The 27,117-nt window shown below is 37.9% G+C and overlaps 1 protein-coding gene across 8 annotated transcripts in view; it reads right to left on the minus strand.

The window, feature by feature from the left end:
- Rph (Rabphilin) overlaps positions 1-27,117 on the minus strand; it is a 695,894-nt gene that overhangs the window by 460,020 nt on the left and 208,757 nt on the right. For 7 of the 8 annotated variants that reach the window (XR_016549578.1, XM_090406051.1, XM_090406050.1 and 4 more), the window contains one exon: positions 2,655-2,759. The exons of the other annotated variant lie outside the window; for it this stretch is intronic. Coding sequence is in view for 6 of the 7 variants with exons in the window: in XM_090406051.1 (XP_090262177.1) it covers positions 2,655-2,759 (105 nt within the window). In the remaining variant the exon portion in view is untranslated. The remainder of the gene's footprint in view (positions 1-2,654; positions 2,760-27,117) is intronic. 8 annotated transcript variants of the gene reach the window in all.

The following is a 27,117-nucleotide window of genomic DNA, read 5'->3' on the forward strand; positions in this document are numbered from 1 at the left end:
ACAAGACCATACAAACTAATCATGTTTTGTGATGACTGTTGCTGGTTGGAGCTAGCAGATTTTGCTGTTCAAATGGTTAAAATTAGAAAAGTAATTATCTTTGTTCTTTAATAAGTGTGTGTGTGTGTGTGTGTGTGTGTGTGTGTGTGTGTGTGTGTGTGTGTGTGTGTGTGTGTGTGTGTGTGTGTGTGTGTGTGTGTGTGTGCACGCGCGCACATACTATTGAGGATGACCTTGATATCAATGTCAAAACATAGAAGATACTTTTAGTTTTAGTACAGTTATTTATCTCAGTATGTTAGGTGATTCCATAAATCTAATATAAGTGCTGTTTGCCATTCACTGACATTGAAAGAAGGGTTAGCTATGTTTTAACAACAGTTTTTCAAGGCAGTCCATGAAAAATAGCACATCACAAGTGGTTTTAGTTAACAATTGTAACTTCATTCTCATGGATCTTCATTGGATACATTAGGAAAAAAAAAGTTTACTCTGGTTATCTTTTGGCACTACAATAACCAAGTAGGTATATCCTCCCTTCTATTCTTCCTTTCCATGGTCAAACCACTAATTCAATCCACACCCTTCCTCAAAAAAAAAAAAAAAATCACAGAAATTATTCTTACCAAAATTACCATTACTCACTCTATTCATAATTCTCATTATCCAAACCATGTCTTAACAACAAGGCACTTCAAGTGAAGAAAAAAAAAAAAAAAAAAACATATCACAAGTGGTTGTAGGCAAGAAATGCAACTCTATTCTCTGTCTACACTAAAGTACATAACAAATGCAAAATAACCATTAACAAATTCATATCTATCTTGGAAAGTGCCAATTACAGAAAATTCACTTCCTGTACAAATGGTACTTGTGCATTCTGATCATTGCAAGCACAATTTTTGCACATTTGTCTACCTCTCTCATCCAGGTGGCCAGTGCCATAACATTTAAAGATAAAGCTGGCCTTCTGGCATAAGTCTTTTCCTCAAATTCCTACACAGATGACCAAATCAAATCACCTCCTGCCATACAGGAAATAGTGAGCCATACTAAACAGTGTACTTTATCTTTCTGGTGAAATACCATAAATCTTTCACCAGAAAAACAAGAATCTTAAATAACTTACATATATCCTATAAAATCTTCTGGTCCTCATGGTATTGTTCCAGCTGTAAGTAAAAGCTGTGCCCCAGAACTAATACCCATCCTATAGTCATCTGGCACCTACTACACAGCAAGCCTATATTCAAGCCCATTCCATAAAAGGGGAGATATAAAAGTCCTCATGGTCAACTTCTTCACTGTCTAGAGGCTCACTGGTTAATCAATGATTGCTAGAGTATTGATTCTATCATTCTAGGTTCACAGCATATCTCCATGTCTATATCAGCCACTCTAGGTATACAATGGAAGGGTGTGAAGAAACGTATGCTACTGATATTGTCATTTCAAGAGTATTTGATTGGGTTGACACTGAGGACTACTTAGTAAACTTATATCAAATGGCCTACAGTCCAAAATCTGTAACTGGATAGTTTTCTCGCTGATTGATCAATAAATATTATGGTGGATGCTTCCTCTCTTCTGACTTCACCACTAATATAGATGTGTCACAAGGCTCTATCCCACTACCTATTCTTTCTCCATATATAAATTACCTTCTCTCAATCACCAATAATACTATCTATAGGTTTTCTGATGATGTATACATCAGAGAATACATACCATTTCTCCTATTCATTTTACAAACTGTATAGTACATGAATGTTCCAAACTGAGAACATTTACAATTAGTACTTTGAACAGAGATCTCCTCATGACAATTCTTCAATGGGTGAAGGCAAACGTATTTACCTTCAATGCTACCAAAACATAATCATAATTCACCTTCCAGTACCTTTTTTTTAATACCCAGATCATCAGGCATATTTAAATATTTCTTCTTGGATCTCTAGCCTTTCCTGGTACAAATACAATACACTTATAGCTTCCTCAGTCATTAATTATTGCTTGTCCAGCTACTGATGCTCTAAACTCTGTACAAATCCCAAATCCATTCATTCTTAGAATACTACTTTCATGTTTGGGGTAATGCATCAAACACTTTGCTGTATTAAATTCTTGATGTTGTCAGCTAAACAATGATGTGTTTTAGCTATTAACTCACAGATGGTCTGTTTTCCTCTGCCTTATGTCTTTTCTATGTACATCCATGAGTGCCGTTTCATTGAATGCACATCCATCAGTTTACTGTGTCGGTTAAAATGAATAATGGCTGCCTGACATCCTTTAACAGCCCAACTGTAAATCCATCAAACTTGCTTCTCCTGTTCCTCTTTCACTCCCTTCACCTCCAGGACAGTGGTCTCACACCAGTGAATTTCATCATTTGTATGAGACCACTATTCTGCTCATTGTAGCCTGTAATGGCTTGGGAAAAAAAGCATCACGTTTGATTTCTAGAGCAATCTTTCCATATCACTTAATATATATATATACCCAAATAATAAGGTGTTATAGCTTTACAACCTTCTACAGATGGAATTCATAAAAAATTAAGTTTTAATTTATTTTAAGTTTTAGTTGCTTAATAATTTAGAAACTGAGCATGAAAAAAAATTAATGATCATTGCACTAATAAAGAATAATACCTGAGTCTGTCACAATTTTTTTTATCCCTTGTCGTTTATTTATTCTTTCAGCTCTCAATTCATCATCAGAGCTATCTGTACATTCTTTTTCATTGCTTCCTCTACCTGGAAGTCAGTGAGAACTGATTAACAAAACTATTTCTACAATAAATAGCAATTTGGTGTATATAAGCTGGTTGCGATTATTATACATGCCCAATTTTGAGATTAAAATTATACAAATGACAGAATCTCATTTAAAATACAGACCAAAACTGCATGTCCTGCAGAGGATATGGCAGAAGTTATCTGATGAACAATTCATCAAAGTTGTCATCCTCATAAGTGTGACATTATGTGAAGCTTGAGCTTAAAAGGAATGGTGAAAGAGATACTGATAGCAAAAAAGCATGAGTATATAAGAATTAAGCAAACTTGATGTTAATAAGGCAATAGGAGTTCATGACATATATGACCACATATCTAGGGAATCAACTGAGTTAAAAGCAGTCTTGATGTGCTTGACTAACAAGAGTTCTTCAACAGAGTAAGTACCAAAGGGTTCACTCCTTTAGGACAGCAGAAATGTTCCAATCCAAAGGACGTAATAAAACTGAGGCCCTGAATTATAAGTCAATCCATGCATAGATCTGGAGCTGTAGTTAAGGTGATAGGGAGATTGGGAGGACAATGATCAAGAATTGGATTCATTATAGCAATAATGTTTGTTAAATGAAGGTCATGTTTGGACAATCTACTTATGCACTACAGCAATTTCTAATGCATTAAGACATATGCAGAAAAGGAAGATGCACTTACAGTAGTATATTTGGCTGTTTAAAATCATGACTGAACTAACTAAGGCTATAAGGCAAATTTATTATATGTGTTCTAACCTAACCAGTTTGCTTGTTTTGCATGATGAAATGTCTGAGTTTCCAGGAGGAAAATCCCTTCAATTCCATACAGATGATGCAAACCACTGCATGTCCCAACTGAAGACTATGAAGAGTAGAGCAGATGCTGTGACCTTACAGGAGAATCATTATAGACTGTTAGTAGGCAAGTGAATGGAGTAAGTTACTTTCATTGTTACAAAATATAAATTTTGAAATTTGGTAAGCAATGGTGAAATGTGGAGTATATCTTGAAGGAAGTCAAGGAGATAAGGGTAATAGTAGCGAAAAAGGTGAAATTTAGTTTTAAGCAGGATAAAAATAAATATTAAAAAAAAATAAGAAAGTAAATTTTATAAAGAATTAATATCAAGTAGTTTTTACAAATGTAGACCCAATTATACAAATATATTATCCAATAAAAAATGAAATAGTTTGTAAACAAAGGACCAAATCTTGGAGACTTGCAAACTAGAAACTTTATCATATGCCTGTCTAGCAGAATCAGCAAAGTTGTCTGCAAGGAGAGAAAAATTAGAAATCCATTGTGACCATAAAATAAAATAAAGAAGAAGGGACACAATTTGATGTAAAGTGGATGACGAACAATATCAAACAGGAACTGCAAGTAAAAAAGAAGTTATGGAAGAGATATAAGGAGAAGGATGGAGAGCAGATACATGAAGAATATAAGACTCAGGCCAGGAGAGTGACTAATATGGTAAGGAAGACAAAACTGGAATGTGATACGAGATTGACACTAAGATCCAAAGAAAATCCTAGAGAATTTTTTAGCTATGTGACCAGTATGAGGAAAAATTATTGTGGAAGAATGACATTGTGGGATAAAAATGGGAATAAAGTGACTTATGCAGAGGACATAGTGGAGTTGTTCAATAAACACTTTATTGGAGTATTTCATTGTGGAGAAGTAAGTTTTAATACCAGAGGGATAGGGCAGGTTCGAGGTTTAGAGGTGCAAGAGGAGAGTGTGTTCCAAATACTGAGTACTCTGAATGTCAGTAAAGCTGTAGGACTGGACAGTATTTCACCATGGGTTTTGAGAGAATGTGCTAAAGAACTGACAGCTCCTTTGACCTGACTTTTCAATGAAAGTCTGGCTATGGGAAAGGTGCCCAGGGAATGGAAGGAAGGTAAGATAGTGTCATTGCATAAGGGCAGTAGTAGACAGGATGTGTCTAACTATAGGCCAGTTTGTGTTTCATCAGTAGTTTTTAAGATCTTGGAGAAATTAATGAGGGACCATATACAGCACTGGGTAGATGAGGGTAATGTTATCTGTGAGAGTCAACATGAATTTGTTAAGGGGCACTCTTGCTTTAGTAATATAATTGCCATTTATAATAAAGTGACAAGCGCAGCTGATGAGAGAAAGGCATATACTGCCATTTTTTTGGATTTTGCAAAGTCATTTGACAGGGTGCCACAGGATAATTTGATATTTAAGTTGCAGCACATGGGTTAAGATGTCAGGTTAGTCAACTGGATTCAGGATTGGCTGTCTGATAGGATCAGAGAGTTGTATATGGTGCGGCAGTATCAAGGATTCAGACGATTACAAGTGGGGTCCCACAGGGCTCAGTACTTGGACCTGTATTGTTTAACCTTTATATCAATGAACACTGTCAATGGATTGTAGGGGATATTCAGTTGTTTGTGGATGATGTGAAGCTGGGAAGGGTTATTAGTAATAATGAAGATGCGGCAGCCCTGCAAGAGGATTTGAATAAACTAGATGAATGGGCAAATGAATGGGAGTTTCGGTTTAATGCAGCAAAACTTCTTGAAGTTTGGGATACATCGATGGGAGGCTGCATATGGAGGAGCTGTACTGGAGTTAGCATGGGAGACAAGAGATCTGGGGGTGATAATTGATATAAAACTGAAATTCAGGGAACACATTGCAAAGGTGGTGAAGGTAATCCAGAGGATTGCTGCAATACTGAGCAGGACACTAACCTGCAGAGATAAGAGTTATTGTTCCATTCTATAAGACCCTGATCAGACCACACTTACACTATTCTTCTCAAATTTGGTCCCCAGGATTTGAAGGGGATAAGTTAACTGTGAAAAGGGTACAGAGGCAGATAATAAAGATGGTTTCAGGACTGTATCATGTTAGTTATGAGGACAGACTGAGGGAATGTGGACTGCAGAGTATGCATACATACTAAGACAAGGCTGCACATAATCTCCAATGTTATTCATCATCTTTATGGATCACATTAGTGATTTATATGGATGATGGATCACTAATGTGAGATCAGAATTTCAGTTATCAAACCTAGTTCTTTGCATTAAGCATATGATGACTAAATAAATACTGTCTCTCCAGGATTCTTTACCTAAATTAAATAACAGCTGTAACAAATTTGGTATTAAAATCAATAATAAAAAAGACCAAAACTATGAAAATAGGCAGGATAGGGAAAACTTCAGCTGCATTCTCAATGGATAACTTATGTAATAAAATTATCTTTTTTTTTTTTAGTAAAAAAAGATAACTTCCCAAATTTCTCTTGATGCAGGCTGAAGAGAAATTAGCCAAAACACTAAATTAGTAATACACATACTACAGTGTTCAAACCAAATTAAAGAAAAACAGACTGAGCTAAAAAAAGATCTAAATGAATTGATGCTGTCAGAAGTGCCTTTGAAGAAAGAAATATAAGATATGATGATACTACAGTGCTGACATGTGATAAACTATCTTGGAGGAAAATTGTTGATAGGAATTTAGTAATAATGTAAACTTAATCATGTAGTACTGTTATAATGTCCTGTGCATCCCTTGAGGGAACATATCAGGAAATTGATGATGCTGATGACAGTTGCTAAAACTGTCTTGTCATCACAGAGGCTTATAGTAACGATGAAGGAACACTAACATGTAAAAGCCATTATTCCAGTGTACAACGCCTAGTTCAAACTTCATACAGAGAATTGTGAACAAATTTGATCACCTACTTTGCAAAAAGTATTAGAATATATTAGAAAAAGTTCAAAGAAGATTGGCTAAAGCAGTGTTGGACTACTGGACTGTTGCATATGAAGAAAATTAAGGGGATGCCAATTATAGAGCCTTATTGATAGGAAGAGAGGTGATTTGATTGAGAGTGTAGAAACAGTAACAGTGAATGCATGAGTTTAAGGCATAGCTCAATGAAATTTTTCTGTGACAGAGAACACCTTTGACAATGAGTTCTTTTAACTCCCTGTATGTCTGACATAAATAATAATTTGATACAATAATAACTTACAACATAAATGATACAAATGAGTCATAATGAGCCAGTAAATGAGCAAGTGAATAAAATAACATTGGAAATGATTTCAAGGGAAATATTCAATTGTTAGAAGATAATGATGTAAAACCAGATAGTTTAACAGCTAATAAAGCAATATAGAAGAACTTGCAGGATGATGTAAACAAAACTTGCAGTATGGGCAAACAGTAATGAATGCCAATTTAATGTGGAAAGTGTAAGAACTAAACAAATCAGGCCAGTGACTAGCTGTCATTAACCTGACAGCTGAAATAGCTGTCAGGCCAGTGAAACCTTATCAAAATGGACCAATAGGAGACAAATATATGGACGCTGTAATAGCAGGCATGTCTCCTATAAGGTCCGGCTAGGGCAACTCATAAATACCAATGAGTATATTCCCGTAATCTTTCTGGTCAAATTTCATACAAAACTGTTATAGTTTCTGTATTCGACTTTGAAATAATGCTGGACAAAGCTGGTAAACTCTCAGTACTAAGGAACTTAGCTGAGAGTTTTTGCTCTCTTAAGGTTTCTGCCTGATCCCTGATGAAAACCAACCAGTTTGAAACAGCTGTAAGACCAGTGAAACCTTATCAAAATGGACAAATAGGAGGTGAATATATGGACACTGCCATAGCAGGCATGTCTCCTATATGGTCTGGCTAGGACAACTCATAAATACCGGTGAGTGTATTCCTGTAAGCTCTTGGACAGATTTCATATGAAAATGTTATGGTTTCTGTATTCGGCTTTGAAATAATGCAGAATTTAATATCCAATTGATTTTTATAAATTTTGCATTACCGAAGTGAAGCCTTTTGGCTCTTTATTTTAGTAAATACTTTTACACAACGACTGAGCATTCACTTACAAAAAATACACCTCTCTGATGTTTCAAGTTCCTTAGTACTGAGAGTTTTTGCTCTCTTAAGGTTTCTGCCTGGCCTCTGACAAAAACCAACCAGTTTGAAACAGCTGTCAGGTAAGTAAAACCTTATCAAAATGGACAAATAGGAGGTGAATATATGGACACTGTCATAGCGGGCATGTCTCCTATAAGGTCCGGCTAGGACAACTCGTAAATACCGGTGAGTGTATTCCTGTAAGCTCTTGGACAGATTTCATATGAAAATGTTATGGTTTCTGTATTTGGCTTTGAAATAATGCAGAATTTAATATCAATTGATTTTTATAAATTTTGCATTACCGAAGTGAAGCCTTTTGGCTCTTTATTTTAGTAATTACAGTAAAGAATTTTATATATAATTATCATGGACAACTAATTTAAATGCAAAAATAGGTGAAAACAATAATCATCTAAATTCACTGGAAAAGTTTGGATTGGGCAAGAGGAGTGGTTGAAGAGAGCACTCTTTATCATGAATTTATTCTTTAATAAAAAGAAATATGATAAATGAACATGAACATCTCCAAATAGCCAGACCTTTACTGAAATAAGTTTTATAATAACAAATAAGAGACATACAAATTAAAGATACCAAGAAATTATATACTTGATTTAATCCTTTATCCAAGTGTAAGCAAACAAGTTTGTGCCTGAACTATTTTCAGGAATGGGGCAACTCGTATAAAAAAGCTAAGACTTCACATCACTTGCCTTAGTATCCCATAATGTGAAGTCTTAGCTTCATTATACGAGTTGCCCCAGTCCTGAAAATAGTTCAGGCACAAACTTGTTTGCTTACACTTGGATAAAGGATTAAACCAAGTATATAATTTCTTTATTTTTAATTTGTTGTATAGCCAAGTAGAAAAACTTTCAAAACAAGAGGCATATTAGACTTTGCTAGAGTGCCACTTAGTGAAAGTTGCTGTTGAAAAGATAAGGTATATAAGGTTTATAATGGCTTTTTTGCATGGGGTGTAGTTTGACCATAGAATGCACTGCCTGATAGGATAGTGAGAGCATGAACAGTGAATGAGTTTAAGGACTGTTAAAATAGACTTTGTTGTTTAAGATGAGCCTCTCACAGTGTGTCTTATTGACTCCATAAAATCCTGAATAATAATAATAATGATGAACTTGAATGCTATACATTCAAAAATGTATGAGCAATGGTAATCTAAGGTGGTATGGTCACTTATACAGAATAAGAGATGAGATTAGCAAAAGAGATGTTTGATGCCAGGATGGTAGGAATAAGATTCAGAGGAAGACCAAGATGCAGTCATAAGTGCCTTAGAAGACCAAAACATAAGATTTCACAATATTCAAATTCTGATAGGTAGCAAAATAATTTGGAGAAAAAGTTAGATAGGAAGTTTATAATAATGTAATATATAAACTAATGTAATAATGTAAAATAATAATATAAACTTTATTGTGTAGTACTATCATAATTATCTTGTACATCCCTCATCCCTTGAAGGTGCATATCAGGAATTTGTCGATGATGAAACTATTAAAAAAAGGTGGAAATGTGGAAATCATCAAACATTCACAAATAAGTAACAGTCAGCAAAGCTGGTATGGAAAGAATAAAAGTGAATCAATTTGCAATGAATGAAAGAGAACTCAGTCAAAACACTAAACTAGCAGTAGACAATCAGTGTTCAAGCAATATTGAGCTGTGGTTATGGAAGTTGGATTGGAAATATAATAGTTGATTAAAAACTAAGAATGGTATGATAGACTAAATACTACAGACATGTGGGGTTGCACAAGTATTGTGCAACCCCACATTCATAGTGTCTGTTATTATTATCATCATCATGATCATCAAATGTCCTTGAATTCAAGACACATTATGGGAGGTCCCTCTGTCACTCACTCACTCATTCACACACACACCATCGTACTATACCTAAAATGCATCACATTCTCTGTAGTCATCCCATTCTCAGGCAATACATTCTAAATGTTCATTGCTCTCTAAGTAAAATAACCTGCTTCTCTGAATTATTCAGAGAAGGTGCATATCAGGAATTTGTTGATGATGAAATTATTAAAAGGTGGGAATGTGGAAAACATAAAACATTCACAAATAGCAGACTCAACAAAGCTGGTATAGCAAGAAGAAAACTAAATCAATTTGTAATGAATAAAAGAGAACTATGGAAAAAGTTTCTCTAAAAGAAAGAACCTGCTTCTCCTTGTTTCCCTCCCACCTGCCTCCTACCATTCCATGAAAAGCCACTGCCACATTAATAACCATTTACCAACTTTTATGTCTCTATCATATCTTACCCCTGTGCCTCGTACTATCCACAAGACTCAAAGTTCATTTTCTCAACCTTTCTTCATACTCAACATTCCAGATTTCAGAGATGATTGACCTTAGTCAAACAAATCAATTTTCGTGTTAGTTATAACTTACAGATGAGGTTCAATATGTTCTCCTTTCAGAACTAAGAACTGCATCCTGTGAATGACATTTTCTACAGCAGAACGTAACAGATCTGCATTGATTTGCTTCACATGCTGTGTTATACTGTCTTTCAAGGTTGCTAAATCAGGAGCATGTCCTTCATACACATTCTAGATGGACCCACAACCAAAAGTCACAGGGGTTAAGATCAGGTGAACGAGGTGGCCATTCTGTGGGAAATGCACAACTAATCATTCTATGTTCCATATAGCATTTTTGTAACATTTGCTGCATGGCAATCCAATCTGAGGTGGTGCTCCATCATAGAGTCAAGGCATCTTCGCTGCTGCAGTTGTGGAACAACAAAGTTGTGCAGCATCTCTCGATACCCAACAGCAGAGATGGTACAAGAGAGTAGTCCTGTCGGGCGAAGTTCTTTGAAAAAGTACAGACTGATAATAAATGATTAAGTGAAACTACACCAAACTGTGACTTTCAGTGAGTGTAAGAGGTCTGATAGAACACATGAGGGTTATTCGCAGCCCAAATAGAGCAATTTTGTGAGTTAAAATGTGTCTCGTCACGCCACAAGATCTTCCCTGACCAAGCATCATCCTCCCCCTGCCTTCATTCGAGCTAAGAATGTTGAGTTTCCACATCACTATGAAGCAAAGATTGAGTATGGGAGATCTTGTAGGGGGGGGGGGGGGAACCTCAGCATTTGATGCAGGATTTTTCACACAGTTGAGTATGGCATGTCCAGTTGCCTTGATATTGCCTGAGCACCGCTGGACCCCTTGTGCGTTATTCTTTCCATGTTCCACAACACCAGTTGTTGCAACTTTGTCAACTTGTTGAGGAATAATCCATTTGCATCTTCATCTGGGCCTCACCACTAAAGATCTGCTATTTTCAAATCATAAAATAATTTTTTTAAGATTTGTCATTATCACTGGACCTTTTCTCCCATCCTTCAAATGCCAAAATTCTCAAAGCACAGCATTAGCATTACTGCATTGTTGATAGTAAAGGTTGACTAGCAATGCACATTCTGGTAAGGTAAGATCCATAGCACTTCAGTCTTATCAGAACGATGTGAATACGTTTTGGTCTTCCTTATATCCATCAACCTATTAGTAGAAACAGTGAGATTATGCAAATACCACATGCTTATAGCACCATATATCACCTGGTGGCAGAATTGTGTACTATTTTTTAACTTTGATATCTTTTATCTTTAAAAATAATTATAATGAAGATCTCTGATATCCTCCTGATTTCTGAAATTCATTATAAAAAAATAAATAAATAAAAAAAAAACTGGAAATAGTATAAAACATCCATAAAAATCAGTTACAAAATGGTCACGCTGCACTCATCCCACCAAGGATAAGTTATAATCTCTTTGATATATATTTGAGTATTAAGTATTTAATTTTGCAGACTAGCAGCAAGATTAGCTGAAGCTAGAACTCGAGATTTGTGCTACATCGATTTTCTAGAATATGAGTGTTCTTCAGTGGTTGTTTCTGAAGTTAGTTGTTGTCAATATATTGTGTATTTTGGTTACTGAGAAGATGGGGTCGGGATCGGATGAATAACAGTGGAAGAGAAAACGAAGATAACATAAGTTTTCATTATTTAGTTTTATTTTATTTAGTATAATTTAATGTTTTGTTTGTATTTATTTGCACTTTTATGTATATAGTTATACTCCCTTATACTTATTTAGCATTTAGTTATATTATTATTATTATTATCCAAGACCCCACGGAGTCAAAGACTCATCTAGGAGGTCCTTTTATCAAACACACAGCTCATCATACCATGCTTTAAACACACTCAAATTCTTTGCAGACACCACACTCTCAGGCAAGGCATTCCAATCATTCACAACTCTGCATGAAAAAAATCTTCTTCTCACTCCCCTACTCACACCCTCCTTATACAGCTTCCAGGGATGACCTCTGGTTCTCCTCTGATCTCACACTATTTTCTGTAGAACCTATCCACCACTGACCCTATAGCAACCCCATAATAACTTGTAGGTCTCTATCATATCTCCCCTCTTCCTCCTGTCCACCAAAGTCTGCAAGTTGCATCTTCTCAATCGTTCCTCAAACTCGACATTCCAAAAGTCAGAAACTACCTTAGTCAGTCGCCTCTGGACATTCTCCAACATCTCTTCATCCTTCTGAAAACCAGGTGACCAAATCTGGGCACAACAGTATGTGTAGCCTAATCCAAGCCTTATACAATGGAACAAAAATCTCCATACTTCCACAAGTCAGTGTCCTCCACATCATTCCCAGAAGGCTTTCTGTTCTCTTCACAATTTTGGCTATGTGTCCCCTAAATTTTAGATCCTTATCCACTATCACCCCCAGATCTCTTATTTCCACAAGCTCCAACAATATATCCTCACCAAGCATAAATTCTGCCTCCCATCTTTGTTTTCCAAATTTTAAAACTTTACATTTAGCAACATTGAACTTACATCTCCATTCCCAATCACTCAATTTATTCAAGTCTTTTTATAAGGTCACAACATCTTCTCTACTCTTCATGGTTCGTCCCAACTTTGCATCATCTGCAAACAACTGAATATCTCCATCCAAATCTTCACCAATATCATTAGTATACAAATTAAACAGCAGTGGCCCTAAAAGAGACTCCTGAGGCACACGACTAGTAACTTTCCTTTTCCTAGATATCACTCCCCCATACACAACTTGTTGATACCTATCAGATAGCCAGTCTCCAATCCAATGCACCAATCTAATATCCAACCCCATCCACTCCAGTTTGACTATCAACTTATCATGTGCTAATCTATCAAAAGCCTTTGCGAAATCGAAGTATATTACTGTGTATCCTTCTCCTCTGTCCAAGGAAGCAGTCACTTTATTGTAATAAGTAAGTAAATTACTAAAACATGACCTCCCTTTAGCAAATCCATGCCATCCATCAAAGATAACACCATTATTGTCAACTCAACTCTGGATCCTAGTTCTCACAAGCCTCTCCAACAACTTAACTACTACATGTGACGCACAGAGATAGGCCCTTAGTTTGATGCTTGAGTTCGATCACCTCCTTTATGAAGTGGCACAATCTTGCCCTCCTTCCACTCCTTAGGAACTCGACCGAGTGCAAGACTCATATTAAAAAAATATGTCAAGGCTGGCATCAACTCCCTGGCATATTACTTCAGCATACGAGGTGATATATTATCAAGTCCCACAGCCTTATTTTCATCTAGTTTGCTCAACTCTCCATACACCTCTTGCTCATTTACAGTCAGTCTCTCATCCCCATCTTCAACTGCTCTCAATCTCTCCATGAAGTCACATTCACAAGATTGAAAGATCTTTATGAACTGCTCATTAAGTATCTCCACCACACCCTCTGCAACAGCTGTCTTTATACCATTTTCTCCAATCAATGTCATCCTTTCATATTCATTCTTTGTTTTGCTGGCTACATATCGAAAGAACTCCTTAGGATTCTTTTTTGCTTCATTAGCTAACTGCCGTTCATATGCCTCTGTAGCGCAATTGGAAGAACAACGATACATTGCGCCCTTCGATTGGAATAGGCCAAAGTTAGATTCTCGTCGTGATGCGAGGAATCTTTATGTGAACTTTTTCAATCGAAGGTGAGTTAGCTGATCTCATATGGAGGTAGCTGAGTTTTTTCATCCCGCATACAGACAAATCGGCCCTTCAGAACACACGCAATTTACAGGCAAAAAAATACTAGTTGTGGTGGGCAGTAGAGGTTCGGTGTAGTGGTGGAGACAGTTGTATACAAGGTGTCCTCCTGCGATGAGTCTTTGGATTCCTTGAAGGTGTCACAAGTAATAATAAAAATAATACCTCTCTTTAGCTACTCTCACCAACCAAGTCTTGCCTGGTCTTTGTAATCCTCATAGAAGTGGTTATTTTAATTTCTGTTATGCTGCTTCCATAATGTCCTTTTTCTCTATATCGCATGCTTAATCTCTTTATTCATCCATTTCATACCTACCTTATTTAACCTTCTCACCCTTGGAATACATTTAGACATTGCATCTACCAGATAGTTTTTGAAAATCCCCCAAGCTGCATTGATCTCTTTTCCAGCTAACTCCTCATTCCATGCTACATCTGCAAGCTGTCTCCTGAGCTCTTCATAATCACTCCCCCCTTGAAGTTCCACATATACCCTTTTCTCACAGAGGATCTCAGCAGTGCGAGGACCTCTGTGAGAAAAGGGTATATCACCTCATGGTCACTCTCACCAATTGGTGGGTGATTTGACACTTCATTTATAATTACATTCTCTGATGAGATGAGATCTGGGCATAATAGTTGTAATAATTAGTTGTTAATAATTAATAAAAATTAGTTGTAATAGTTCCTCGACACTACTTTGAATAACGGCAGCGGCAGCAGTCAAAATTGCAAATGGCATATCACCAAGTCCTCTCCCATTTAAGGACTCCATTTTGCGTTGTATAATGAGAGTGGGGAATATGGAAAGGTTGAATGATTGTGAAGTTTTCAGAAATTGTCTCAACTGGGGGGATGAATGGCAAATAAGAGTGGCTGACTTGCAGAGAGAGATAGATGAGCTGAAAGAGCAGGTGGAATGTCTAGGGGAATGAGATGAGAAGTGTGAAAGATGAGATTAGGCAAATGGAGGAGATGAATGCAAGGCAACTCAGAGTAGGAGTGAGAGAGGTATGGGAATGATAGAGGAGAAAATAGGAACAGTAGAAGAGAGGGAATGAGAGAGAGTTATGGGAATGATAGAAGAGGAGAGGAGAGAGTAGGAACAGTAGAAGAGAGGGAATGAGAGAGAGTTATGTGAATAATAGAAGAGGAGAGAACAGGATAAGAAGAAGAGAGGGATTGATGAGAGAGAATTATGGGAATGATAGAAGAGGAGAGAACAGGATAAGTGGAAGAGAGGAAATGAGAGATAGATATGGGAATGATAGAAGAGGAGAGAATGGAAACAGTAGGAGAGAGAGAATGAGAAGAATGGGAAGGAGCACTGGAACTAGGGATAGAGTGATCTCAGGAAGGCAGGCAAGTAGGGGAACACAGAGAGAAAGAGAAAGAGAGTGAGGGTTAAATGTGAGCAATCGAGGAACAAAGTGGTAAGAGGTGTAATGTATAGGGACTCAATGATCGGTGGTGTTCAAGATAGGATGTATGAGGAGTGTTTGCCTGGAGGAACGACAGAAAGTGTGGCTATGGCAATTAAGAGAGGTGAAAGAGGATGAGATGATTGTGATGGCAGGAACAAATGATTTGAAAGGTAATGTAAATTGTGCAGCGAGAGATATGAGATGGTTGCTTGAGGTTATATGAAAGAAGACACAGAGAGAAAGATAGTTTGAGTGTTGCCTAGGTATGATAGTGATGAGCTGAGCAGAAGAGCAGTCATATTGAATAACATAATAGCTAGAATGTGTCATAGGAGAGGATTGAAATACGTGGATGCTTGGGGGGTGTTTGAGGACAGAGAGGAATTGTATGAAAGAGACCGCCTGCATTTGAATGAGGAAGGATGTAGGCATCTGGAGAGATTGCTGTTCTGAATGATTCGGTGTATCAATGCAGGGAAACTAGAATGCCCAAGGTGGATGGTAGCAGGGGTGGCATCTTGTGGGAATGGTGCAAGAAGAATGATTGTTATGGGAGATTTTAACTACAGCAGTATAAAAAGAGGAAGATGCATGTAGCAAGAAGGGAATGGAATTTCTAGAATTCTTCAGGGGAAAATGTCTTAGGCAACATGTAATAGAGGAAAGAAGAGGGTCAGAGTTTTGGATTTGGCCATAGCATCAGAAGAGTTGATAATAACTGATATTACATCTCTCCCACCAGTTGGAGAGAGTGACCATGTGGTTTTGACTTGGAAGATATGAATAGACATTATTATTATTATTATTATTAAACAAGACCTCATGGAGTCAAAGACTCATCTAGGAGGTCCTTTTATCTTACACACACATCTCATCATACCGTGTCTTAAACACATTCAAACTACTTGCAGACACCACGCTCTCAGGCAAGGCATTCCAATCACTCACAACTCTGCACGAAAAAAACCTGCCTCTCACTCCCTTACTCACACCCTCCTTATACAGTTTCCAGGGATGACCTCTAGTTCTCCCCTGATCTCCCACTATTCTCTGTAGAACTTCTCCACCATTGATCCTATAACAACCCCTTACCAACTTGTAGGTCTCTATCATATCTCCCCTCTTCCTTCTCTCCATGAGACTCTGCAAATTACATCTTTTCAATCTTTCCTCATACTCAACATTCCAGAGGTCAGAAACTACCTTAGTCAGCCGCCTTTGGACCCTTTCCAACATCTCTTCATCCTTCTGAAAACCCGGTGACCAAATCTGGGCACAATAGTCCAAGTGTGGCCTAATCAAAGCCTTATACATTGGAACAAGTATCTCCCTACTTCTACATGTCAGTGTCCTCCGCATCATTCCCAGAAGTCTTTGTGTTGTCTTCACAATTTTGGCGATGTGTCCCCTAAATTTTAGATCCTTATCCACTATCACCCCCAGATCTCTTATTTCCTCTACTTCCAACAATATATTCTCACCAAGCATAAATTCTGCATCCCATCTTTGTTTTCCAAATTTTAAAACCTTACATTTTGCAACATTGAACTCACATCCCCATTTGCTTGCCCAATCAATCAATTTATTCAAGTCTTCTTGCAAGGCCACAACATCTTCACTACTCTTTATGGTTCGTCCCAACTTTGCATCATCTGCAAACAACTGAATATCTCCATCCAAATCTTCACCAATATCATTAATATATAAGTTAAATAGTAATGGCCCTAAAACAGACCCCTGAGGCACTCCACTAGTGACTTTCCTTTTCCTGGATATTGCACTCCCATACACAACTTGTTGATACCTATCAGACAGCCAGTCTCCAATCCAATGCACCAATCTAATATCCAACCCCATCTGCCCTAGTTTGACTGTCAACTTATCATGAGGTACTCTATCAAAAGCCTTTGCGAAATCCAAGTATATTACTGTGTATCCTTCTCCTCTGTCCAAGGAAGCAGTCACTTTATTGTAATAAGTAAGTAGATTACTAAAACATGACCTCCCTTTAACAAATCCATGCTGTCCATCAAAGATTATACCATTGTTGTCAACCCAACTCTGGATCCTAGTTCTCACAAGCTTCTCCAACAACTTAACCACAACACCTGACACACAGATAGGCCTATAGTTTGATGCTTAAGTTCGATCACCTCCTTTATGAAGTGGCACAATCTTGCCCTCCTTCCACTCTTTAGGAACTTGACCAAGTGCAAGACTCGTATTAAAAAAATATGTCAAGGCAGGTGTCAACTCTCTGGCACACTCCTTCAGAATACGTGGTGATATATTATCAAGTCCCACAGCCTTATTTACATCTAGTTTACTCAACTCCCCAAACACCTCTTGCTCACTTACAGTCAGTCTCTCCTCCCCATCATCAACTGCTCTTAATCTCTCCATGAAGTCACATTCACAAGATTGAAAGATCTTTATGAATTGCTCATTAAGTATCTCCGCAACACATTCTGCAACAGCTGTCTTTATACCATTTCCTCCAATCAATGTTATCCTTCCATAATCATTCTTTCTTTTGCTGGCTACATATCAAAAGAACTACCTAGGATTCTTTTTGGCTTCATTAGCTAACTGCTGTTCATACCTCTCTTTAGCTACTCTCACCAACCAAGTCACCCTACTTGCCTGGTCTTTGTAGACCTCATGAAATTGGTTGCTTCCATTTCTCTTATGCTGCCTCCACAATGCCCTTTTTCTCTATATCGCATGCTTAATCTCTTTATTCATCCATCTCATACCTATATTATTTAACCTTCTCTCCCTTGGAATGCATTTAGACATTGCATCTACTAGATAGTTTTTGAAAATCCCCCAAGCTGCATTGATCTCTTTTCCAGCTAACTCCTCATTCCATGCTACATCTGCAAGCTGTCTCCTGAGCTCTTCATAATCACCCCCCCCTTGTAGTTCCACATATACCCTTTTTTCACAGGGGTCCTTGCACTGCTGGCAACCACCCAGGTAATCACCTCATGGTCACTTTCACCAATTGGTGGATGATTTGACACCTCATTTATAATTACATCCTCCGATGAGTTGACCAAATCCAAGACCCTTAATCTTCGTGTGCCCTCTGTTACATACTGTCTGAGGTAGTTATCCCTCAAAAACTCAAGAAACTCATTTTCTTTACTTCCAGTCGCTATCTCTTCATTCCAGTCTATATTGCCATAATTAAAATCACCCATAATGATCACCCTTTTCTTATTTGCTTGGCTTATTTGACTATACATTTCACTATCACCACCATCCACATTACCAGGTCTATAACAACATCCCACCAAGTATTTGATTCTATTCACCTCTATCTCACACCATACTGCCTCAAAACCACTGGCCCTATTTCCCTCTTGCATCTCTACCTTGTATGGACATAACTCTTTCTCTATCATCAATAGCACTCCCCCTCCCTTTTTATCCCTTCTATCCTCACGAAACACATCATACCTTTCCATCTCTATTCCTGTCAGGATGTCGTCCTCATCTAACCATGTCTCACTTATTCCAACAATCTCTGGGTACGCAGACACAATTAGTGCAACCATTTCATCCGCCTTGTTTCTTATGCTTCTAGCATTGGTATACAAACACAACAACTCATTTCTGGATCTACAGCTAGTTCCACTGATACCATTCACTCGATGTGCTCTCTCCATGCTAGACTGGGGCCATTTCTCTTTCTGCTTCTTCATTTTAGAACCCTTTGCAACAACATCTGTTTCCTCTTGATCCCTGGTCATCCCATTACTTTCCTGCCTACACATGCTCTCACCTCCTCTTGGAGCATCCACCTTTCTCACGCTGTGTATCCCTGTCCACCCTGGGCCTCCCCGTTTCCCTGCTCCTCTTGCACACCCATTCTCTCATTTTCTATACTCATACCACTCACCTCTCCATTCATTTCCACTTCTTCAATCTCTCCTGTCTTACTCTCCTGCTCTTCCACATCACTCCCCTCTCGATCTGATTCATTTTCTCTATTCACTTCTCTACCTTCCAGCAGCAGTCTCTCCAAGCGACTCACACCATAACCACTCAAATGCAGTCCATCGCTCCCATACAGCTCACTTCGTCCCTCAAACTCATTCCACACATTAACAAACTGTACTCCCATCTCCTCACACATTTCAGCCAGAATACCATTCATAATCTTTGCTCTCCACCTCATTTCACCACAATCATACCTAGGCAACACACTGACCACCCTTCCTGTCACACTATTCTCTTTTATCTTTTCAAGCAGTCTCTTGACATTCATTTTGACATGCTCTTTGTTCTCTCTCAAATCATTTGTACCAATTAATACAATTAACTCTTTTGCTCGCTCCCACCTCATATCCAATGCCTCAATCACTCTACTTATTTTACCGCCTGGAAAACATACCTTGCGCATTTTATCCTCTAGCACACCTTTAATAATGGAGTCGCCATACAACGCCACTCGCTCATCTTTCGTTAACTCTTTCATGCCATCATGATTTATTTTAATAGTTTTGACCTAAAGGTCAAAACTATTAAAATAAATCTGACATGCAGGAGTATCAGAGAGAAAAGAATGTATGTGGAATTATAAGGCAGGTGATTATAATAGTCTTAGACATCAACTTGGGGAAGTTTCATGGAGGGAGGAATTGGAAGGTCAGGATATCATTAGTGTTTGGGAAATTGTGAAGGAATATTTGTTAGCAGCAATAGTAAGCTGTATTCCATGAAGAAGAGGACACAATTTGGAATAAAGTGGATGACAAACAATATTAAACAGGAACTGCATGCCAAAAAGAGGCTATGGAAGAGATAGAAGGAGACAAGTGAAGAGCAGATGCATGAAGAATATAATACACAGGCCAGAAGAGTGACTAGTATAGTAAGGAAGGCAAAACTGGAATATGAGAGGAGATTGGCCCTAAGATCCAAAGAAAATCCTAGGGAATTTTTTTAGCAATGTGGCCAGTAGGAGGAAAAATGATTGTGGAAGAATGACATTGTGGGATAAAAATGGGAATAGAGTGACTTATGCAGAGGACATAGTGGAGTCGTTCAATAAACACTTTATTGGAGTATTTCATCCTGGAGGAGTAAATTTTAATACTAGAGGGATAGGGAAGGTTCGAGCTTTAGAGGTGCAGGAGGAAAGTTTGTTCCAAATACTGAGAAATCTGGATGTCAGTAAAACTGTTGGACTGGATGTCATTTCACCACGAGTTTTGAGAGAATCTGCTAAAGAACTGACAGCTCCTTTGACCTGGCTTTTCAATGAAAGTCTGGCTATGGGAAAAGTGCTCAGAGAATGGAAGGAAGGTAAGATAGTGCCATTGCATAAGGGCAGAAGCAGATATAGTGTTTGTGTTCTGAAATCCTGACATTTGCTGTCCTGCCTGTTTGATCAAAGTAGGACATTTCTTGTAGAGCTTTATATTCTCCTTTGGATAGGTTGGTTTTTGGTGGTCTTTCTCTGGTGAGAACATTGGCTACATCCAGTCTGATATTGTTGGCGATGGTTTGGAAGGTTGCAGATACCATGTTCTATAAAGCTCTACAAGAAATGAAGAAAAACAAAGAAATAGTAATCATCAAAGCAGATAAGGGAAATGCCACTGTGGTTCTCAACCAACCCGACTACACAGGTAAGCTAATTGCTTTATTGGTAGATCAGTCTACCTACCTCCCTATTCAGTATAATCCTACCAGCTCCCATATTAGAACACTCCAAAGGTTCCTTAAGAAGGCCACTTCTTGGCCTGTGAGTTGTAACAGACTAAAATCTTTTAACTTTAGCCCCCCCCCCCAAATATATGTACTTCCAAAAATACATAAACAAAATGTGCCATTACGTCCCATAGTGGATGGCACTGATTCCCCCCACATACAAATTAGCCAAACATTTAGCCAAAGTGCTCACACACTATTCTGGCAACACACCATCACAGATAAAAAACTCAGCCCACTTCAAAGCCAGTATAGAAAACCTCTCACTCCAACATACTGACATAATGGTCAGTTTTGACATCTCCTCCCTATTCACAAATGTCCCACTGAAGAAAACCTTTGAGCTCATCCGAGCCAAATTTCCTCCTGATATCTCAGCCCTATTTCAGTTCACAATGAACTCAGGCTATTTCATTTGGCAAGGAAAATTCTACAAACAGATAGAGGAGACAGCCATGGGTTCACCACTCTCCCCACCCCTGGCCAACTTCTTTATGGAGACTTTTGAAGAGAAAGCCTTAAACTCAGCCCCACAAAAACTCACTGTTTGGCTTCACTACATTGATGATGCATTCGCTATTTGGCCACACAGCTCAGATACACTCCACTCCTTCTTAACACACTTAAACAACCAACACCCCAGAATCCAGTTCACCTTGGAAAAAGAGGAAAGCAACAGTCTCTTCTTCCTAGACACTCTACTCACTAGCCAGCCTGATGGATCCTTGGTTTTCTCTGTTTACAGAAAACTCACCCATACAGGCAGATACATTCACCAGCAATCCCACTACCCTCCCCAACAACAATATGGGGTTATAAAAACACTATATAACAGGGCAAAATTAATCTGCTCAGATGACAATGCCTTAACCACTGAACTAAACCACGACGTCCTTAACACTTTCTTAGCCAATGCATACAACCCCAAAAAAAATCCAAAAAATATTAAAACCAGTTAACCACAACCCCCCCCTTCATAACAAAGATTACACTATATCCATCACTATTCCCTATATCCAGGGCATCTCTGAAAAGTTAACTAAAATCTTAAAAAAATATGACCTTACTTCTTGTTACAAACCATATAAAAAATTGGTATCCCTTATCCGCTCCACCAAAGACAAACTACTTCCCCTAGACCAACCTGGGGTATACCAGGTCCCTTGCAGCTGTAAACTGTCCTACTTTGGCCAAACAGGCAGGACAGCAAATGTCAGGATTTCAGAACACAAAGACTACATCCGGTTTCACCCGTACAGCCACTCTGGGCTTGCAGACCATACTCTGGATACCTGCCACAGAATAAGTTGGAAGAAAGCCACATTAATACACCACAGCAAATTTAAATATGAAAGATTGTTCATGGAATCAGCCTCAGCTCTAAAAAAATTTCCAAACCTCAACAAATTTGGGTGCATAAGACTTCCCTAAATTTGGGATGCTTGCATCTTGAGAACTTCAGCCCAACAGCCAAGACAACCCAATATAGCCCACTAGAGTGGCAACTTTAGGACTCAAGGAACAACAGTAGTTTTATCTCTCTTCTGCCTCATTTGCTTTTTGTAGTGCCTGCGTGCACGTGTCATAGTTATATGTTCCCATGAAGATGGCAATGTGACATTGCTGAAATATAGGAGGAATTTATTAAAGTTTCTTTTAATTAATATTCCAGTATACATTGTAAATTCCTTAAATAATTTAATAGTCTAGTATCTTTAATCATTTTTTAAAGATAATATTGATGCTATACCAGTGAATTCAATATAAAAATTAATGTATATGTCAGCAAATAAGATGACAAAAGTTAAAAGAAAAATTACTGAGAAATGGGGAATATCTTATACTCTGGGTACAAAGTCAAATGTTTCATTCAATCATCTATCTAATGCAGTAATGTACCATACTGTGTACTGATGTTACATTAAATGCATATACTGTGCTCTAATAAACTTTTGGTATGTTAATATACTGATATATTAGCATTTTGTACGAAGGTGGTCTGGAAGGTTCTATTCCTCGCCCACAACACCATCAGCACGATTTTTTTTTCTAAGTTGGTACATCTATTATAAGCATCCATGTGAAATTGCAATTCATTCTATCAAGTAGTTTGTTTTATATGCTGTCTGAAGCAAAAGTGTTGTATAAAATGGATAAAATTGAGTATCGTGCGGTTATAAAATTCTTTGTAAAAGAAGGTTTAATGCCAAAAGAAATTCATTCGAAGTTCATAAAAGTTTATGGGCACTCTTCTCTTTCATTTTCGACAATTAAGAAATGGGCTGCCGAGTTTAAACGTGGCCATACCAGCCTTGAAGATGATCAACGTGAAGGATGTTCAAAAAGTGTAATGACACCAGAAATCATTGATCAAGGGCATGATATGGTATTGGATGACCGGTGAGTCAAAGTTCGTGAAACTGATGAGACTATAGGCATTTCAAAAGAATGTGTAGGATATATTTTTCATGAAGAATCGCAAATGAAAAAGCTCTGTGCATGATGGGTACCGCACTTGCTCACAGCAGATCAAAAACACACTCGCATGAAATTATCTGAACAGTTGGAGCATTTTAACAAGAATAAAACTGATTTTGTGTGTAGATTTATTATTATGAATGAGACTTGGATTCACTGTTACACACAGGATCCAAACAGCAGTCAAAACAGCAGACAGAAGCCAGTTGTTCAGCACCAAAGAAGACCAAAGTCAGTTCCATCAGCAGGAAAGGTAATGACATCGGTGTTTTGGGATGCTAATGGCATTTTGTTTATTAATTATCTTGAAAAGGGTAAAACAATAACTGGGGAATATTATTCCAATCTTTTACCCAGACAAGACAAAAAAATGCATGAGAAAAGACCTGGTTTGCAGAAAAAAAAATCATCTTTCATCAGGACAGTGCACCTACCCACAAAGGCGTTTTGGCAATGGGAAAATTAAGGGATCTGCACTATGAATTGTTGGAACATCCACCCTATTTCCCAGATTTGACTTCCTCTGACTTCTATCTCTTCCCAAAACAAACTCTTCCTCGATGGTCAGCGTTTTTCTTCAAATCAAGAGGTGGGTGCAGCTGTAGAGGGGCATTTTGCAGATCTTACTGAGAACCACTACAGGGCTGGGATAATGGCACTGGAGCATCGTTGGAATAAATGTATTAGTCTTAAGGGAGATTATGTTGAAAAATGAAAATAATTTTGAAATTATAAATTCGTTCTTTCATTGTTAGGCCGAGAATTTTTCAGACCATCCTCATATATAAATAAATATTTGTAATTAATAAATGTATTCAGTAGGGCAAGCAGGTGGCGTTTTTCATTTCAATCCTAAGGAAACCTTACTGAATTGCAATATACGAGGGATGGTGGTGGTCTGAAAAGTTTTGATAAACACCTAGAACAAAAATGATATTAAAGCAACTGATATAACCACAAGAAAGAACATATCTTAAAACTCTTTAATCCCTATGTTTCATCAAATTGTAATACTTTGTTCTTTTTCTTTTAGGATACATAAAAAGAGTTGCTTTAATATCATATTTGTTCTCAGTGTTTATCAAAACTTTTCAGCTCCTCTCCCACATATGAAACTGAAAGATTGTTATAACTGTAACAAGCAATTCCACCATTCATCTTGTAGAGGAAGACAACATTTGTAGATTATAAAGAAATAAACCTCATGTGAGTGGTATGCCTTCTTCTTCTTCTTCTTCTTTTCAGCCATTTTCTGTCCACTGCTGGATGAAGGTCTCCTCCAGTTCTTTTCACCTTTCTCTGTTCTTGGCAATGGTTGACCAATTTTTCCCAACAAATTTTGACAGTTCATCACTCCACCTTCTTTTAGGATGTCCTCGGCCTTGTTTCCCATCTTTTGGAATCCAATTCGTTAGTATAGTGGTCCATTGCTCATCTTCTCTCATGGATAAATGTCCAGCCCATTTCCATTTTAGTTGTTTACGGTGAAGAATGATGTCAGTCTGGATTCTTATCCAGGTGTTTCACTTCTTATCTTATCTTATCTTCAATTGTGATGCCTAGCATCAACCTCTCCATTTTTCTTTGAGTTGTTAGTTTATTTGCCAGTACTTTTGTTAGTGACCAAGTTTCACAACCATATGTGATGACTGGAAGTATACACTGATTAAGTGTCTTCCATTTTAAACAGAGTAGGACATCATTGTTTTGAAAAATGCTTTTCAATTTTCTGAATGCACCCAAGGCAAGTTGAACTCTCCTATTTATTTCCTTTTGGAGTCCACAGTTTAGATCAATGAGATGATCTAAGTATGTATATGAAGAGACTCTTTCCAAGAAATTGTTTTCTATTATTATGTCCTTTGGTGTCACAAAATGATTAAACAATATTTTAGTTTCTTCTCTGTTTATTTTTAGACCGACATTTCTGCTTTCATGATATAGGTCTTCTATCATTATATTAATGTCTTCTGCAGTGTTTGCAAAAATTATGATATCATCTGCATATCTTAGGTGTGTTAAGTTTCTGTTATTAATTTTTATACCAAAGTTTGTCCAGTTTATATTATTAAACATTTCTTGAAGGACTGCTGTAAAGATTTTGGGTGACAGAGAGTCTCCTTGTTGGGCACCTCTTTCAATTCATATTTTATTGCTACTAATGTGATGTTGGATTATTGCTAGTGTGGTATATTGCCTGCAGGAGGTCCATATATTCTCCAGGAACTGCCTGATTTTGGAGTGCTTTGATTATTGCATTAGTTTTGATGGAATCAAATGCCTTTTCACAATCAATGAAGGTTAAACAGAGAGGCAATTGGTTTTCTTCTGCTTTTTCTATTATTTGTTTTACTGCATGAATATAATAATAATAATTATTATTATTATTATTATTATTATTATTATTCAGGCCTCCATGGAGTCAAAAGACTCATCGTGAGAGGTCCTTCCGAAGAACATAACGTCTGTCAAGCCTCATCGAGGGGAGGTACCCCCCTAAGAAACACAAAGTCTATCATACCACTCCTTAAACTCATTGACCGTTCTCTCTCTCACCACTCCATGAGGCAATGCATTCCATGGTTCAACCATCCTCCACGCAAAGAAACTACTCCTCACCGTCTTGCTCACAGTTTCCTTTCGTAACTTCGAGGGATGGCCTCTTGTCATCACTCCTTCCCGCTGTTCAACCAAGCGAAAGAACTCCCCAGTGTCAACACTGTAACCACATCTAAACAGTTTAAAAGTCTCAATCCTATCACCTCTCCTTCTTCTATCCACCAAACTCTGCAGCCCACATTCCCTCAGCCGATCCTCATAACTATCCTTGTACAGTCCTGAAACCATATTTGTCATCTGTCTTTGTATCCTTTCCACAGTTAATTTATCCCCTTCAAATCCTGGGGACCAAATCTGAGAACAATAGTCCAAGTGTGGGCTGATCAGAGACTTACACAACGGAATGATAACCCTCTTATCTCTGCAGGTCAGTGTCCTTCTCATCATTGCAGCAATCTTCTGTGTTACCTCTACCACCTTTGCAATATGTCCCCTAAACTTCAGGTTTCTATCAATCATCAACCCCAGATCTATTGTCTCCCCTACTTCCTCCAGTATAACTCCTCCCATAGAGTATGCAGCATCCCATTGATGTTTCCCAAACCTCAAGACCTTACATTTTGCTGCATTAAACTTAAACCCCCCAATTCATTTGCCCATCTATCCAGCTTATTCAAATCCTCTTGCAGGGCTACCACACCTGCACTATTACTAATAATCCTTCCCAGCTTCGCATCATTCACAAACAACTGAATATCCCCTTGCAATCCACTGGCAATGTCATTGATATAAAGGTTAAACAATATAGGTCCTAGTACTGAGCCCTGTGGGACCCCACTTCTAACCCTCTGCCTCCTTGAAACTGCTCCACCATACACAACTCTCTGATACCTATCAGACAGCCAATCCTGAATCCAGTTGACCAATCTGACATCCATACCCATGTGCTGCAACTTAAATATCAGCTTATCATGTGGCACCCTGTCAAATGCCTTTGCTATGTCTAAGACGATTGCAGTATATGCCTTTCCCTCATCTAATGTTCTTGCAACTTTATTATAAAAGGCTAGC

The sequence above is a fragment of the Typopeltis vanoorti genome, chromosome 16 (assembly GCF_054136105.1).
Source record: "Typopeltis vanoorti isolate ZY-2024b chromosome 16, IOZ_Tvanoo_1.0, whole genome shotgun sequence".
Classification (NCBI taxonomy): Eukaryota; Metazoa; Arthropoda; class Arachnida; order Uropygi; family Thelyphonidae; genus Typopeltis; species Typopeltis vanoorti.